The sequence below is a fragment of the Dermacentor albipictus genome, chromosome 10, assembly GCF_038994185.2.
Source record: "Dermacentor albipictus isolate Rhodes 1998 colony chromosome 10, USDA_Dalb.pri_finalv2, whole genome shotgun sequence".
NCBI classification, from domain to species: domain Eukaryota; kingdom Metazoa; phylum Arthropoda; class Arachnida; order Ixodida; family Ixodidae; genus Dermacentor; species Dermacentor albipictus.
The window spans coordinates 27,959,359-27,974,198 of record NC_091830.1 but is presented as its reverse complement, the minus strand read 5'-3'; the positions used below and the strand labels follow the sequence as shown (position 1 = coordinate 27,974,198).

The window sequence follows — 14,840 nt, the reverse complement described above, 5'->3', positions numbered from 1 at the left end:
GCGGTGCACAGGCTGAGCAGGCCGAGTTGAGCGATACATTTTATTTCGGGCGAGCAGGTCGGCTAGGATTGAAAGATCATTCCGAGGTCAGTAACGTTGCACTTTCCGGAGACTGTCGGTTTGCGAAGGTGGAAAGAGAAAAGGACTTTATCTCTATTCCAGGTATGACACCACCTTTGTCTTTCAGCCGCTCAACACCATTTTCTTTTGCGCTTCCCTATCGGAAAAAGTGAATGTCTTGTAGAAGGAGAATGCAGTATAGATGGTTGCAAAGTTCTTTGAATATCTATATATCCTCCGCATAAAGAAAGAAATAATATTGATTTACGAGTTTGAACACGTCATTTAGACACAGATAAAGAACAAGCAGTCCAAGGACAAAGCCCTGTGGCACATCGTATATGCTTGAAGAATGTCAGTTCAAGGTCAGGTATTACTGCCGGTGTGATAGGTAGGCTTGTAGCAAAGATTAAGGCGCAAAAATCACTTTCGTGGAGTTTTGGGAGCGAAAGGGAGTGATAGACAACGTCAAGTGCCTTCCTTAGGTGACAGTAAATTGTGCTCAGTTGACTTCTGTTCTCTATCGCTTCTGTTGCAGGGGCCGCGAAAGTAATGAGGTTTGTGGTTGTATAAAGTCTGGCTAAAAATCCAAGTTGATCAGTTGTTAGGCTGTTCCGCAAGCGGCATGCGAATAATGTGTGCCGGATGAGACTCGAATATCTTCGGGGCAGAGCATAGAAAATTTTTGTGGATATATTTGTGAAAGGGAATGGACGAGACTTTTTCCATAGAATAGGAAATGCTTGTGGTTTGATGCAGGTGTTTATATTCAAGTTAGTATTGGACTAAGCATATCAATGAATCACTATATCTAAGTACGTGGGTGTTTCGATGTCCGAAATGCGAAAACACCAGTATACTTAGGTTTAGGCCCACGTTAAAGAACTCCAGGTGGTCCAAAATATTTAGCAGAGCCCAACTACGGCGTAGTTTTGACACGTAAAACGCCATAATTTAATGTTTTTCATGAAAGCCACAGGAATACCATTAGTGTCACATGATAGCGATGATCTTGCGTTGCAGAATCTTTTGGCGATATGTTAATCACAAACAAACGCAGTTATAGGCACGTCACAACTGAGCAACGGAAAGTCCAACGAAATAGAATCACTGTCCCTGCTGAAAATTGATTGGAGCTTTGCGCAAAAATCTCCTTCCTTCGTTTAGCTTCGTACTTCGTTTTCCTCTTGCTGCATAGTGTACGTGCATGTTGGCGCATGTTGCCCATGTATTTAAAGCTGTCCGAACACATGACAAGCATTATGTCACAGTAGTCCACCAGGTTATCAATGAATGCTCTCCAACCGTGCCGACATCTCGCGTAGGCTGATGAGCCATCCACTGTTTAATAAAACTTTATTATCGTCATCGTGATAAGAATATAGTTCAGGTGCTGCACAGATTCAACGTTTACTTTAAAGGTTCTGTATTTGATCTTTCCAGCAATCCATGATACACATGCGGTACAAAGCATGTATGCATATGATCATGTAAAATTTTAGTGTGTGAAGTCCGTAATGCATGGCTTATTCTCTTCCCTACACGTGCGATTGCGGGCAAGGTAACAGTAAAAAATAGCACTGTAAAAGCACGGCACCTGGTTAGTCGTTATTTTTCCAAGAAACCACCTAGCGATGTAATCTATTGTGCGCTACGACCATTGTACAGAATGTCCACAGTTGGCTCGCCGTAGCGTCTAGGTGGATAAGTCGGCCCGTAAAATAAAGTTGTGTTTCATCGCCGGTAACAGATTGCCTACTGCGTGCACGCGTGCGTACTAGAGGCGTCATTTGATTATGAAGGTTAAAGTACTACCACTTTCATAGTAATCATTTTGATCTCATTTTAAACAGGCGAGCTGTTGAGGTAACAAACGCAAAATATAGAGCTCAAGACGACGAAGAAGAGAAGTCAATCTGGAATGTTTTCGCAGAGGTGTTTCAGTATTCTTTAGCAGTGTCATGGAGCCTGTCGCAGTGCTTGAATACATTGTACCAAAGCTTTCGGCTTTGTCCTACAAAACGAGTGCGTTAGGACGTCTCCGTGCATAACTTACACCCTAATACGAAGTAAAATGTTTTTTTTTCTTTCTCCTGCCTGACTTGGCAACTATGCCTGCTAATTATCAAAGTATGACGTCACTTTTGCTGCCGCTTGTCGCAGTGGAAAGAACATAGTTTTGTTGGTAAGTGCTACTTTTTTCGGCATTCCTTTTCGATTAATTGCCACCAATGGACACCAGAAATGCGAAATGTGTAGGAAGAAAAGTAGGCCTGCTTCGTTCATAATAACCAATCTCGATGAGTGGCAGTGCCTAAACTTATAACGCAGCACATCAGAAAATGAACATATGGCCTGCAGTGCGTCGATGTCGGAATAAATGGAAAAGTCTTGCCCCTTTCAGCTTTTAACGGACAATAATGCCCCTGAATGCAAATGAAATGCCAGTTCGCACTGACTCTAATTACATTGACTAAGCAGGGGCACTGTAGGCTCATTGATCAGGACAACAGGTAAACCCGAATAACTTCGCCAGTGTTCACATCTTAGAAAGATGGGAATTTCTGATCACCTAATATTTTCATTTGAGAGCCCTTAGATTGCAGAAGAATTAACGCTTGTTAACGCAAATATTGGTAAAACATACTGGTTGAGTGTCCAGAAAGGTGTTAGGCAACGTGATATTCTTTCTCTATATTGGTTTCAATTATACAGGTACAATATATGTACTGATAATCTGTGAGTTGAAAGTGTTTATGGAGTGCAAACTGGAGGAACAATGCTAACCAACTTATCATATACGGAAGACAAAACTTTAGAGGTAGCACATATGACGAACTTGTGTGAAGCAGACAGGCGAGAACGCCGGAGTTTAGGTTTTGCCAAAAGCTGAAGAGCACAGCATATACAGATTAACAACGAATAATCGGCTTTTAAGGACACTACAGGGAAGAATGCTGTGAAGAAATTCAGGGAGGAATGCTATTGGCAATGAGAGTAATGCCTGGACTTTCAATAATTAAAATAACACAAAAACATTAGCCTTAATACTTAAAGCCGTCTGCTTAACGCACTAGCATTTCCTGTGGTGATGTAGGGTTGCGAATCGTGGATTTCGTGGAAATATGATATAAAGCAACTTGAATCTTTAAAACTCAGATGCTTAGGTAGAAACCTGAGAGTTCTACGGACTGCCAAACGAACCAATGTTTCGTTAATATGTGAGATGAAACCTAAATGTTCCTTTGAAGCAAAGGTTCTGAATGTAAACCTTTCTTATTTTGGTGGTATCATACAGACTGCCAGTTACAGATATTGTAAATTAATGCTAGCTGCAGGAAAAAGCAAGATAAAATTGAGTGACAATGGAATGAGCTGCTTAGGTCTGATAATTAGGCCTCATCGAATCGTCTCAGTGAGCTTAAATAGCTTGCTTCAGGCAGATCTTATTAGGGCTCATGTATTCATAGTGCCAGCATGAGTCGATAGCGACTCGACGGTACGTAAAAACCACACCTACATAGAGTGGGTCTTGCCGGTAGTCTACTTTTGCCCACTAGCTAACCGACTTATACCTTTAGTTCTCTAAATAAAAGCAAGTAGGCACTACGCAGTTAGGTGAAGACAGAGCAATATAAAAAGCAGGACCGAGCACTTGCTAAACACTGTTGTTTTATGATTACGCATCATGGCGTAAATACAGAGAGCGAAGCCTATTTACATGAGGAAAACATCAATGAGTTTCACAAGAAGTACACGTGTGTACACGCTGCACTCACAAAGAAGAAAATTTTGGAGGATAGACAGAGAAGGAAGTGGCAAGCGTCTCCAGGAATTTTCGGCGTTGGCTCTTTGGTTATCGGTTGAACTTTATTGCAGCACACCAGCGGTATTGAGTGAGCATGATAGAAAAAAAAATGACATTTCAGCAGGCTGGCCGAGCTTCAACAACTCAGTTAGCAACGTTGAGAGAGTGGGCTCTTATATTAACAAGCGTAGTCATGCTTAGTCGTAACATCCTTGCTGCGTCGTAGCTGTGTTTGGTTTAGGATTAAAACACTGCTATAATGCAGCAGGAAAAATACGAATAAGTGCCACAAATACGTATGTTATCACAAGGATCTACCCTCTCGACGCGATTGTTTGAAAGTTGTTGAAATTTGGGCGGCCTTTCAAATATCTTGTTTAAGAACGCTGCCCTTTTTTTACGCTAGTGCAATGAATGTAGACGGGATAGTCACAGGATAAATTTCCAAAGTTCTTTAGTATAACCATTCCAATTTTAGTTAGCGATTCGTCCTGTGTCTTTTCATCGGTCTTCCTTCGCCTGCTCGCGCTCTCCGCACTGTCAGTGTCCTGTACCCAATATTCCAAAAAATGGTGCTGACTACGCCCAGGGCATTGACAGGGGACGTGTTTCCCATTTGATGAGGATACCAATAGGGGCTTGCTGGTACGGCATATCTTATTTTGTTGTAGCGAAGTTTGTGCTCACCGATAACGAAACCTCCTGGTGTTACGAACCTAGGGCAAGTAAGCCACTTTTACCAATTCATTCCGCGCATACAAAGCTTGTGAAGAGGGGAATCGCGAAGATGTGTTTCCGCGAAGCACTGAAAAAATCATGCCAACACCTAATGCACCGCAGCTTCAAACGGCAAGCCGGGCGTTTCAGCTGCGCTGGTTACCCGAGCCACGTGCTTGTGTTAGTCGCAGAAGGACTGCTTAAGAAGGCGCAGCAAAGCAGTTCGGAGCAGGTGCACGTGTCGAGCACTGACATGAACGAAAGAAAGGTTGCCGTGATGACCTACATACACGGGTTCTCCCATAGAATAAAGAAGATTGCTGGAAGGAGCGGCATCAATGTTGTGTTTTCGGCACCTAATAAATTGGTCAGCCTCTGTAAAAACACAAGACCAGAGAGAATCCCACGTAGCGCATGCGAAAAAGAACAGAAAAACAAATTCGTTGATTGCATCGCCGGTGTGGTATACCGTATTCCTCTCGGGTGTGGACAATCCTACATCAGTCGAACAGGCAGATGCATAAATGAAGGGCTACGAGAACACAGTAACAAAGTTAACAACGTGGCCGCTGACGGCTTTCTTGCCATCCATTGCCAGAGATGCAAGTGCAAACCAAGATTTAAAGAAACCGTCATCATGAGTAGAAGCAGGTGTGAAATGACGCGGTTGATAATAGAAGCCAGACACATATCAATATTCGGCGACGCATGTGTCAGTAAACCGTCTATTTCATTATCTTCAAAAGAGCTGAATTAAGTTTGTTCGCGTTGAACGTGTAGATGTCTGTGAATATGTGAGTCAAGAAACTGCCTACGTGTGGTTCCCAGTTTATATTTTTTGTTCATTTTTCCAAATATTTTACATGTGGTGTATGACGGGTCGAGGGTGTATACATAGCGAGGAGAACGAGAAATAAACTTGTTGTTGAAAGTAGCGCTGTGCGTGTCAGATGTGCCTTCTGTTGTCCGTGTCCAGCTTGCGCTATAACAAAATAAGACTTCCTATTTGCTTAGCAGGCACGAATTTTCCGCACGACTTTGCTACTTATAGAAATGACTGTAGTGTGTGCATTCGTCAAGTCACGTAAGCTTCCACAAACTACACTGAGTGGCCTGTTTCTGCTTTTTTTTTTTTGCAGCACAAAAGCAAAAATAATGAAGCTTCACGTAGTCGAACACTTGCGTGCAGGTATTTCAGGTCGGCCGCTATTGTTCGAGCAAGTTTCTATGTCCCGACCATCTTGCATGTTTCTCGAAAATGCCTGTTATGAAATCGGGCCCTGTATGGGCTCTGTGCCAGCAACTCGAGAAAAAAAATGTAACCGCCATTGTTTAGGCCAGAGACGCTCGCATTTGAATATTAACCTAAAGGTTTCTAGGCGCCATATTCATGGCGAAACAGACGTAGCCTAGGCTTTATCGAAACAATGAAGGAATATATTTCCACCTGCAGCACTGACTTGATAGCGCCTCACTGGGGACATTTTATTTTTCGTTCACAGTAGTTGACTTTGAAAGTGTCCCCGACAGTGATATGAAGTTGAGAGCACTGGCACTTGTATTGCTTTGCGTTGTTGTGGTCGCAAACGCAAAGAGAAATGGTGAGCCTAAACCTCGAAATAATTTAGTCAAATATTGGTTATGACTACGGTTGCGTTCCGTTACGCGCTCATTTATTAGCAGAAGTGGTCTCCTTTGAGAAGCGACGTGACATTTTTTGAAACGTATTTATTGGCTTATTGGTTGTGTCATTTGACAGTAGGTTTAATGATGAGTAAGTAAAAAATCACATTTTTGCAATGAGCATTTATTTTTAGCCTGATTGCACCACACGAGGTCAGGCTATACTTTTGTAGGTAATTTTATTAAACACTATGTAAATTTGTTCTTTGACAAAGAGGAAAGCACTCGTGCGACTTCCATATACTTGTGCACAGTGCACTACACGTTAGCTCGGACACTGAGTATTAAGTTGGGACTGCGCTTTTGTCGCCGATATTTTGTAGACAAAAACACTCTTTCATTTATTGGTTGAAAAGTACTAATGCGACTAGGCAATACGAAACTAGGACTCACTTTCACAGGAAGTACAACTTGCTTGCTTATAACATGGAAAGCGTTTGGCGTTATGTGCATAATTCTATAATTCAGCTGAAATCTCGTGTCAAATCGTGTACATGTTCTAATGACATTATGTATTGTTGAAGTTGTACAGCGAGCTAGTACTATCTTTCGCTTGTGATATAAAATTTGTTTAGGCGGCGTGTTTGAATACCCCGACCTGTCAGCACAACTTGTTCAAGGGCCAAAGCTGACTTACGTTGTGCTGTGTATTGTGAAAGGAACTAGGCAGCATGACTCTTCGTCCAGCTACTTTATGATACCCACAGAACCGATAAGGTTAGCATGAATGTTGAAAATTGAGAAAGTATTACTTGCGCAAAAAATTGTCTCGAGTGCGCAAATAAAGCAGAACTATCTTGCCAAAACATATTATCTACTGTAATGTCCCATTAGGGATACAGTTGGACTATCCTTTAGGCTCCCGGGGACTAACATAATGGACCTTCGCCTTTGCTACAATGCAATATGCAATATTGATATTAGTCGGCACCGTGAATAAAAGGTGATTTGACAAAGTTCTCTTTCATAGGTTGGTCACGTGATGGGCACTTTGTTGGATTGGTGGAACCTCCTGTTTATTTTGTTTTTCTCCCTCTTTTTCGGATGTTCGCGGTAGGAACTATTAGGAATTTTCCGAAGGAGAGATGAACGAAAGTGGAAATTTTGTCACTTGTTATACATTGACGGTTGGTTCATGGAAAGGAGAGGTTATATCCATTTCAGTGGGCAAACAGGTGAACTATTAGCGCCTCTGATCGCTGCGACATCTCATACCAGCACCTGCAATCCCAATTACATATTTCATGTACACTATTGCAGCTCGCAAATTTGTCAACACGTGTAAGTTTCTGAATGGGCTAACAGTACGTTTTCTAGTCCTTAAAGCAGAAACCTGAGGCAGAACGGACAGCATGTAATACAGACGAAAAAACTGTATTAATCACTAAATTAAGCCATTGTTGAAAGTAGCGCTATTGCGTGTCCCGTCTTCTGTCTTTGTTGTCTCGAGGCTCCGCGAGACTAGAAATAATGCCGTACCTACAAAATCGAAAATCAAGCCTAGCAAAGGGCGAGCAGTGCCGTCCTAGAACTATAGGACACGTTTGTCGCTCCTGCCGCGTGATCAAGTGACCTGCTGCTGAGTGCACGCTTAAGGCAGCTGATAATTATTTTTGTGTTGTGAAAATAGAACTTCAAGCGTATAGTCTTGTCGACTCTCCTTGGTGATCAATATGGGCAACGTTTTTAACCGTTAATTGCACGTTTGAGCAACCCTCACGATTGATAAGAATTGTTTTGCATGATCCTACCATTAGGCTGAAAATAGCTCTGACTATTTTTGAGGGGCGACACGTCCGCGTTGGTAAAGTATAGTTTTAGCACAACTTTCAGAAGGCTTCCGAAATGCGTTCGAATGCTGAACTATATATTTTTCCTGAACTTGCCTCTAAACTGCGCATAATTCTGTTGCACATATCCAAAAAAGCAGCGCACGAAAATAAACGGAAAAACAACCAACTACTCATCATACCTTGCTAGTGAAGAAGCGCACTGACACGGACACAGAGAAGACACACAAGGCGACACTGGCAGCGAGCGTCGTCTTGTTTGTCTTCTCTGTGTCCGTGTCAGTGCACTGCTTCACCAGCAACGTATGATGATCAATCACCAACTTGCCCAACTTTCCACATTACTGAACCAACTACTATTGCTATGAAATGGTTCCCACCCCCCATGTAAGGTATATTTTCAGTCCGCATAAATATTTCACTTCTATGTATAAGTGCGGCGTATTCAATAAAGAAAACCAGATGTAGAAATCAGCGAGTGTCCTTGTCATGTCTATCGCACCCGTTTTATCTTCGCGCTCTACCCCTTCATGAAAATAAAGTCATAAGGTCAAGCGTTAGGAAGGTGTCGATTTGGATAAGAGTGAACAAACGGGTGGAGTCAATAATGTAGTAGAAATCACGATCATTTGTTTAGGTAGGCCATCTGATGTGTACGGAGGATATAGCAGATGCTTTATAATATTAACAGACCATGGTACCAAAGGAACAAATATGCAGTCATTAATACGAGATGGTTAGATGAATTGACAGGATAAGAAAATTTGCAGGTAAACAATGGAGTTATCCTAGGAAAGGATAGTTATAGGTAGGGATCACAAACGTTGCCCTTCGTGTTGCGGTGCCCTTAGGAGGTTCAGCAGAGGGTGGTGATGATAGTGATTACGGCGACGATGTTGATGCTGACGAATGCGAGTTCTCGCAAAGCTCATTCATAAAGCCCTCCTCTGGAGCTCAAGCTTGCCGCCTTGCAGAAGGTGCAGAGGCAGGCGATTGCATAGGCTACAGTTTCTATAGTTTTTATAAATTAAAATTGAGAAAGTTTTCAAACGTAATAACCAACTCACATGAAACCTAGCAGTGGATTTCCATATTAGATACGCTTTATTCCTTTTGTCACCGACCCTCCTGCCATGCATGAAAGAAATATGGCTGATGAAAGAATTCTCAGTCCGCCGTGCAGACTACATGACAAGAAATTTAAGTTGCTCGATTGTCGGGCAACGTGCACGATTGACTTTGAATTTTCAAATTTCTTCAAGGTTCAGTATCGGTATATCGCCTACTGGCGCTCCTCATGGGCGAACAATTGTATGTGTATATTTGCGAGTAAGCGCATTGTAATGCCCCTGCTCCGTTTTCCGTTTCTTCATTCCGATTTGAAGTACTGGTGATGAAGCTGAGGCTGCGGTAACTGATTCACAGGTAGGCGGCGCTCCCGCTGTGGCCCCGCGGAGCGGCCCACGAGGGTTATACCGCGCCGGGAACGATATTGTAGCCCTCGACTCACCCGACCTCTGCTGTTGAGGAAGCGACGAAGGTGCGTCTGCAAGCGGGGCTTCATCCGCAACGCCTGGGGTCAGTGCATCACTCACAGTGAGTGCGACAGCTGCAAACAGTTCCCGCACATGGACTTCAACGTGTGCGAGTCGGACTGCCCGCTAACCTGCGCCAGGCCGATCCCGTTTTTCTGCGTCGTTCACTGTGCTCGTGGCTGTGCTTGCCCGCCTGGATACGTGATGTGAGTGGATCAGTTTGATAAGGCAGTCATCTTACAAAGTTGAAATTGTGAACCATGGTAGCGTTCAGCGCTCAGGTACACAAAGCAAGGGAAACAAGAAACTATAAGGTGCCACATTCCAAATATTTTGCTCTGAGTATGAGGCACGCTGTAGCGGGGGACTTCGGATCAAATTACGCCCCCTGGGGTTTTTTTAGCATGCACCCAATGCTCGGTATGATGAGCCTTTGGTATGCCGCGGTCATTGGATAGTGCTGTCGTAGGGTGGATAGAATCGGTGACTTCGTTCTCAGTAGCGCAATGTTATAGCCAGTGAGGTACGGCGGCGGATAACACACGGGATCGACAAAAAAGCTAGGCACAGCAGTGCAGTCTTTCTTCTTTCAGTGTTTTGTACAACTGTGTCCTGAAACTTAAAATGGGAGAATGAAACCAATTTTCTGGGCGGTGCTGCTTGATGCGGAACTTTACTGATAGTTTAATTGATTGTTTTATTGAATGAATGAGGGGAACTCTAATAGGAAACCTCTGAGGAAAGCCTTCACACCTTAATGTAGTGACAAAGATAATAATGAAAATAAATATTCGACTTCTGAATGTGTTTTCTATCAGACAGTTAATGAGGACGTAGAAGAGCATTGGCACGGTATGAGAAGCATATGAAGATAAAATGCGCTTGCAGGGCTAAAAAAAGTGGTAATGGTTAGTTTACAGATCACATTAAATAAAAAACACTGCAAGTTTAAACCATCTATCCTATGTAGTTGTGGTTGACAAATTAGGATGAAAATAATAGCAATGACAAAAACCTAGGTGAAAATTGTCCAATTACCATCATTACTTCAGCTAGTGATGCCGCTGATGATGATTATAACGAAGAGAAAGACCATGAGGACGATGTGTGCTGCCTTGTTGTTGTCTCACAAAGATGACCCAACGTCGGTGTTTTCTTTTTCAGCGACCCCGCGGCGATCACGAAAGGGTGCGTATCGGCCAAGGCCTGTCCCCCCAGGTGCCCACGATACTCAAGCTTCCAGCAATGTGTCTCCACCTGCGAGCCGAGGTGCGACGTACTGCGGCCAAAGAAATGCGTCAAGCACTGCCACTACGGTGACTGCGTTTGCGAACAAGGCTACGCAAAGTTGTACAAGGGGGGCAAGATGCACTGCGTACCCACGTTCATGTGCCCAAAGCGATACGAGGAACTGTACGGGCAGTTTTATTTTGTTAATATTGGGCGTTAGGCGAGATTAAAGCGACCGTTCCAAGCATGGCGTGGCGCAGTCGGCCAGTGCATCATCCTACCACGACGGCATGCTTCTCTGCACCGCAATAGCTTTGTGCTCCAGTTGATGTGCAATGCCGACAATGTTAGCGTCGAAGAAATTTGTGTATTCTGCGTATTCAGCAAAGCAATAGGCAACCACATAAAACGCTTTTGAGTCGAGGTGTATAAAACGGGAGTGACGCAGCGTAATTTGTACAGGGTGGTGTGTCATATCACTGCGCTGACAGTGGACGGAATAAATGGCCCATGCGGCGTTGCTTCCAAGTGAAATTGATGGCCGATGTCATGTAAATAATGAAATTATCAGCAGGTTTTCTCTGCACCTGGAAGTGTTTTAATAAATATATATTTTTTACAATAAGTTTTCAACTTCAGTATCGCACTATATTGGCTTTTCTAACTGGACTCTCTCGTTTGATAGTGTGTTGCTCCGGCTGCATGTCGGCAGTGCAGAAGTCGGCAAACCCTACCTTTCCTTGTTAAGCTCTCAAGTTCATTGATATTGCTGCGTTCGTTGCATAGTTAGCTGCAATTTTCCTACAGAGTAGCTACCATGCCCCCCCCCCCCCCCATTCTTCCCACCATGATTAGCTCAAAACGCCGACATAGCGGAAGTTGAAAGCTAGGAGGAATTTCACAGTATTCAGAATAGCAGCCGCTGTGACAGAATATAATGCCTCGCAACGCATCCGCTCAGTGTTTCTGAGAGTCGATTGACTGAAAGCGCGAGAACATGGCGCATGATTCCGAGTAGGAGCACGTATTGAAGTTGTGGATACCGGGAAGGCATATTTGCAATTCAGCTGCAAAGCCGTCCGCCTGCCTTACAGTGTGAGCTAGCGATATACACTTAACCTACACCTAACTTTTTTCCCTCTCTCTCTTTCACTCCCCATCCCTCTCCCCACGTGTAGGGTAGCAAACTGGACTCAGTCTGGTTAACCTCCATGGCTTTCCTTCTTCGTCTCTTTCTCTCTCTCTACTGATATACAGACGCGCAACATAGTAGAGACTAGTGAGTTGCACACATTTTTCGGCAGAGGAAAACTGCAAGGAAGGCGAGATTCGTAGGCGAATACTAAAATTTGCAATAGGCAGCTGAGTACGATATCCTCAGCAGCCGCAGTCTGTAAATCAGAAAGGATCAGTCGTGCGGGCTGAACTTAAGAGATGATCCAGCGAACGCCGGGTGACGCCGTTGTCAGCATACTTTGAGTCCTTTGCTAGGCGAGAGCCACGAAAGGGGGGCTATCCTGCGAAGTATAAAGATGCGACTTCTTGGCTTTAACAGCCAGTCAAAGAAGGTGCAGCTATGCTGTGAGGGATGCGGAACTAACAAGATGATGAATTTACCAGTACGTCGGAATGTAGCATTGTTCAGAACAACAAGCTGGGTTTGACAAGTTATTCGTTCACTTGCTTGCGCTAAGAAAAGGTGTAGGATGAGATCTCCCTCGCTGATCTGACCGCAGCAAACCCTGTTCCGCTTACAATGCAGCCTGAGCAAGCGCTAAAAGTTGTGCTAAGTGTTGGTCCTCGCTGATGAGTCAGCCGCATTGCGTGCTAGGGCAACAGATATGGTAAATTTCTTTTTCTCTTCGCCCATGTTCATAGCCCTTTCGTACATTGCAGCCTAATCATGAAGCTGTCATTCATGAAAGTGAGCGCCTCGCACTTTTTTGCATGGCGGATGGAAGCAGTTGTAACTTCTACGAAAAAAAAAACACACGAGGTAATGCGAAACATTGTCCTGGAAGGATCATAATTTCTCGACGAGGAAGGCGACAGTCCCGATAGTCTCCTTGGGGGTAACGTTACCTATATTTGGCCTATGTTCTTACAGTTTGTGCGTGCGTATGACGGTCCCTAACTATTGTCGGAAGAATACTCATTCTAATTTATTAAGCGAGGGTTTCTTTTGCTTTTCCCTTGACTTTACCACGGCTTATTTGCTGACACCGCGTCTGGCTGGCTGTTGTCCTGCCAAATACCTCACATGCGCAGGAGGGCACTCCTATCGCTTTACCCCTACTTGTGATCATTCCAGCATTCTTATATCGTCATGGCCGTTCTATGCTCGTCTTTCTGTCGTGTTTCCACGGTGGTCATATAATTGTCGTCACGCCCACGGCTTGTACATAGAAAACAGCTAGGCGCTGAAAAAATGCGCGGAGTCCTCTACATGGGCAGCATCGACCTGGATCGCCGTCGTGTCGACGTTATGTCATCGTCGTCACGCCTTTGTGGGTATACTGTCCTCTTCGCTCTACCGTCGTCATGTACGCTTGTTGTAATGCCATCGCCTTGATGCCGTCGGTGTCGTACCATGGTCATCCCTGCTGGCTCCTGGCTACACTCCTGCAAAATTGGCCAGTACGAGACGCAGTGCGAAGAGATACCGCATTTAGTAAGCACTAAACCAGTCCCTAGGGAAAGCTGATACCAGTAAGAGTGGACGTGAGCGCCAACGCGAACACGCCATAGTTGCAATGTTGGCGGTGCCATGTCGTTGTTTTACATCGCAATATTGGCGGTGTTGGCGGTGCCATGCCGTTGTTTTACATCGCCTTCGTGCCATCGTGATTATTCATTCGTTGTCAAGTCATCGCCATACTGCCATCGTGTTGACATCGAAGCCACCATAACGACGGTATGACAACGAATGCTTTACGACGACTGTATGACGGTGATGAAACGACGACGATTGCATGGCAACTACATGAGGACAATGAGAAGACAACGATGCAGTGACGACGGTTGTATGACGAAGACGCTATGGAGACTGTGGTAGGACGGCCAGACGACAATCGGATAAGGAAAGAGAAGTGACGACGATGGAATGACCCCGACGGCATCATGGCGAAGTTATGTCAACGAATGCATGTCGATGACGGCATGACGGGAGTCGGATGACGAAGCTGGAAGGACAATGCAACCACCACGACGGCATTACAAAGCTATTTCACAACTTGTGCCATTCGGTCGGCGTTAGATAGATAGATAGATAGATAGATAGATAGATAGATAGATAGATAGATAGATAGATAGATAGATAGATAGATAGATAGATAGATAGATAGATAGATAGATAGATAGATAGATAGATAGATAGATAGATAGATAGATAGATAGATAGATAGATAGATAGATAGATAGATAGATAGATAGATAGATAGATAGATAGATAGATAGATAGATAGATAGATAGATAGATAGATAGATAGATAGATAGATAGATAGTAAGTCGGTGAGTCCGTGACTCAGTCAGTCAGTCTTCGGAATGCTTTTAAGTACCCTGAGAATGCTAACTGCATTAAAGACAAAATTGCCAGCGGCTCGTGGAGTTGAATAGATGTCAGGCTGCTGGCGAAATATTGAGTTTTAAGTTGGATTTGTTCACAACTCATCTATGACCTTCACACATGAAATGTGTGTGGCGTCTTGTGTACCACCCAGAGAACAAGAATGATGGTGTCTGTGCATCTATTTCAGAAGGTTAAGGAAGTAATTCCGTAGCACGACGAAATCTGCAGGTCATGTGCTCCCAGACGGCTCAATATCAAGGTCTCCCCTATGAGTTAAGAAATAGTGATAAAAAGAGGCGTTTACATCCCCGTCGGTATGAAATGGGAGTGAGGGACTGAATTTAGATGAGATCGCTGGAGGTATTTAAACGGTCATTTTGGAGACTACTCTTGCAGCTAAAAAGTATAAAAAATGGGGCAAGGGAACGACAAGGTATTGTGTCGACGT

General features: G+C 44.0%; 1 protein-coding gene across 4 annotated transcripts in view; it reads left to right on the top strand.

Annotated features, from left to right (window-relative positions):
- Positions 1 to 14,840, top strand: part of LOC139050787 (epidermal growth factor-like protein) — a 59,627-nt gene that overhangs the window by 35,597 nt on the left and 9,190 nt on the right. The window contains exons 1-3 of one of the 4 annotated variants that reach the window (XM_070527539.1): positions 2,093 to 2,245; positions 9,484 to 9,799; positions 10,758 to 10,909. In XM_070527539.1, coding sequence (XP_070383640.1) covers positions 9,687 to 9,799; positions 10,758 to 10,909 — 265 coding nt within the window. In that variant the 5' untranslated portion in view covers positions 2,093 to 2,245; positions 9,484 to 9,686. Of the gene's footprint in view, positions 1 to 2,092; positions 2,246 to 6,054; positions 6,187 to 6,340; positions 6,360 to 9,483; positions 9,800 to 10,757; positions 10,910 to 14,840 lie in introns of those variants that run through there. The other 3 variants (XM_070527536.1, XM_070527537.1, XM_070527538.1) reach the window with 3 other exon arrangements.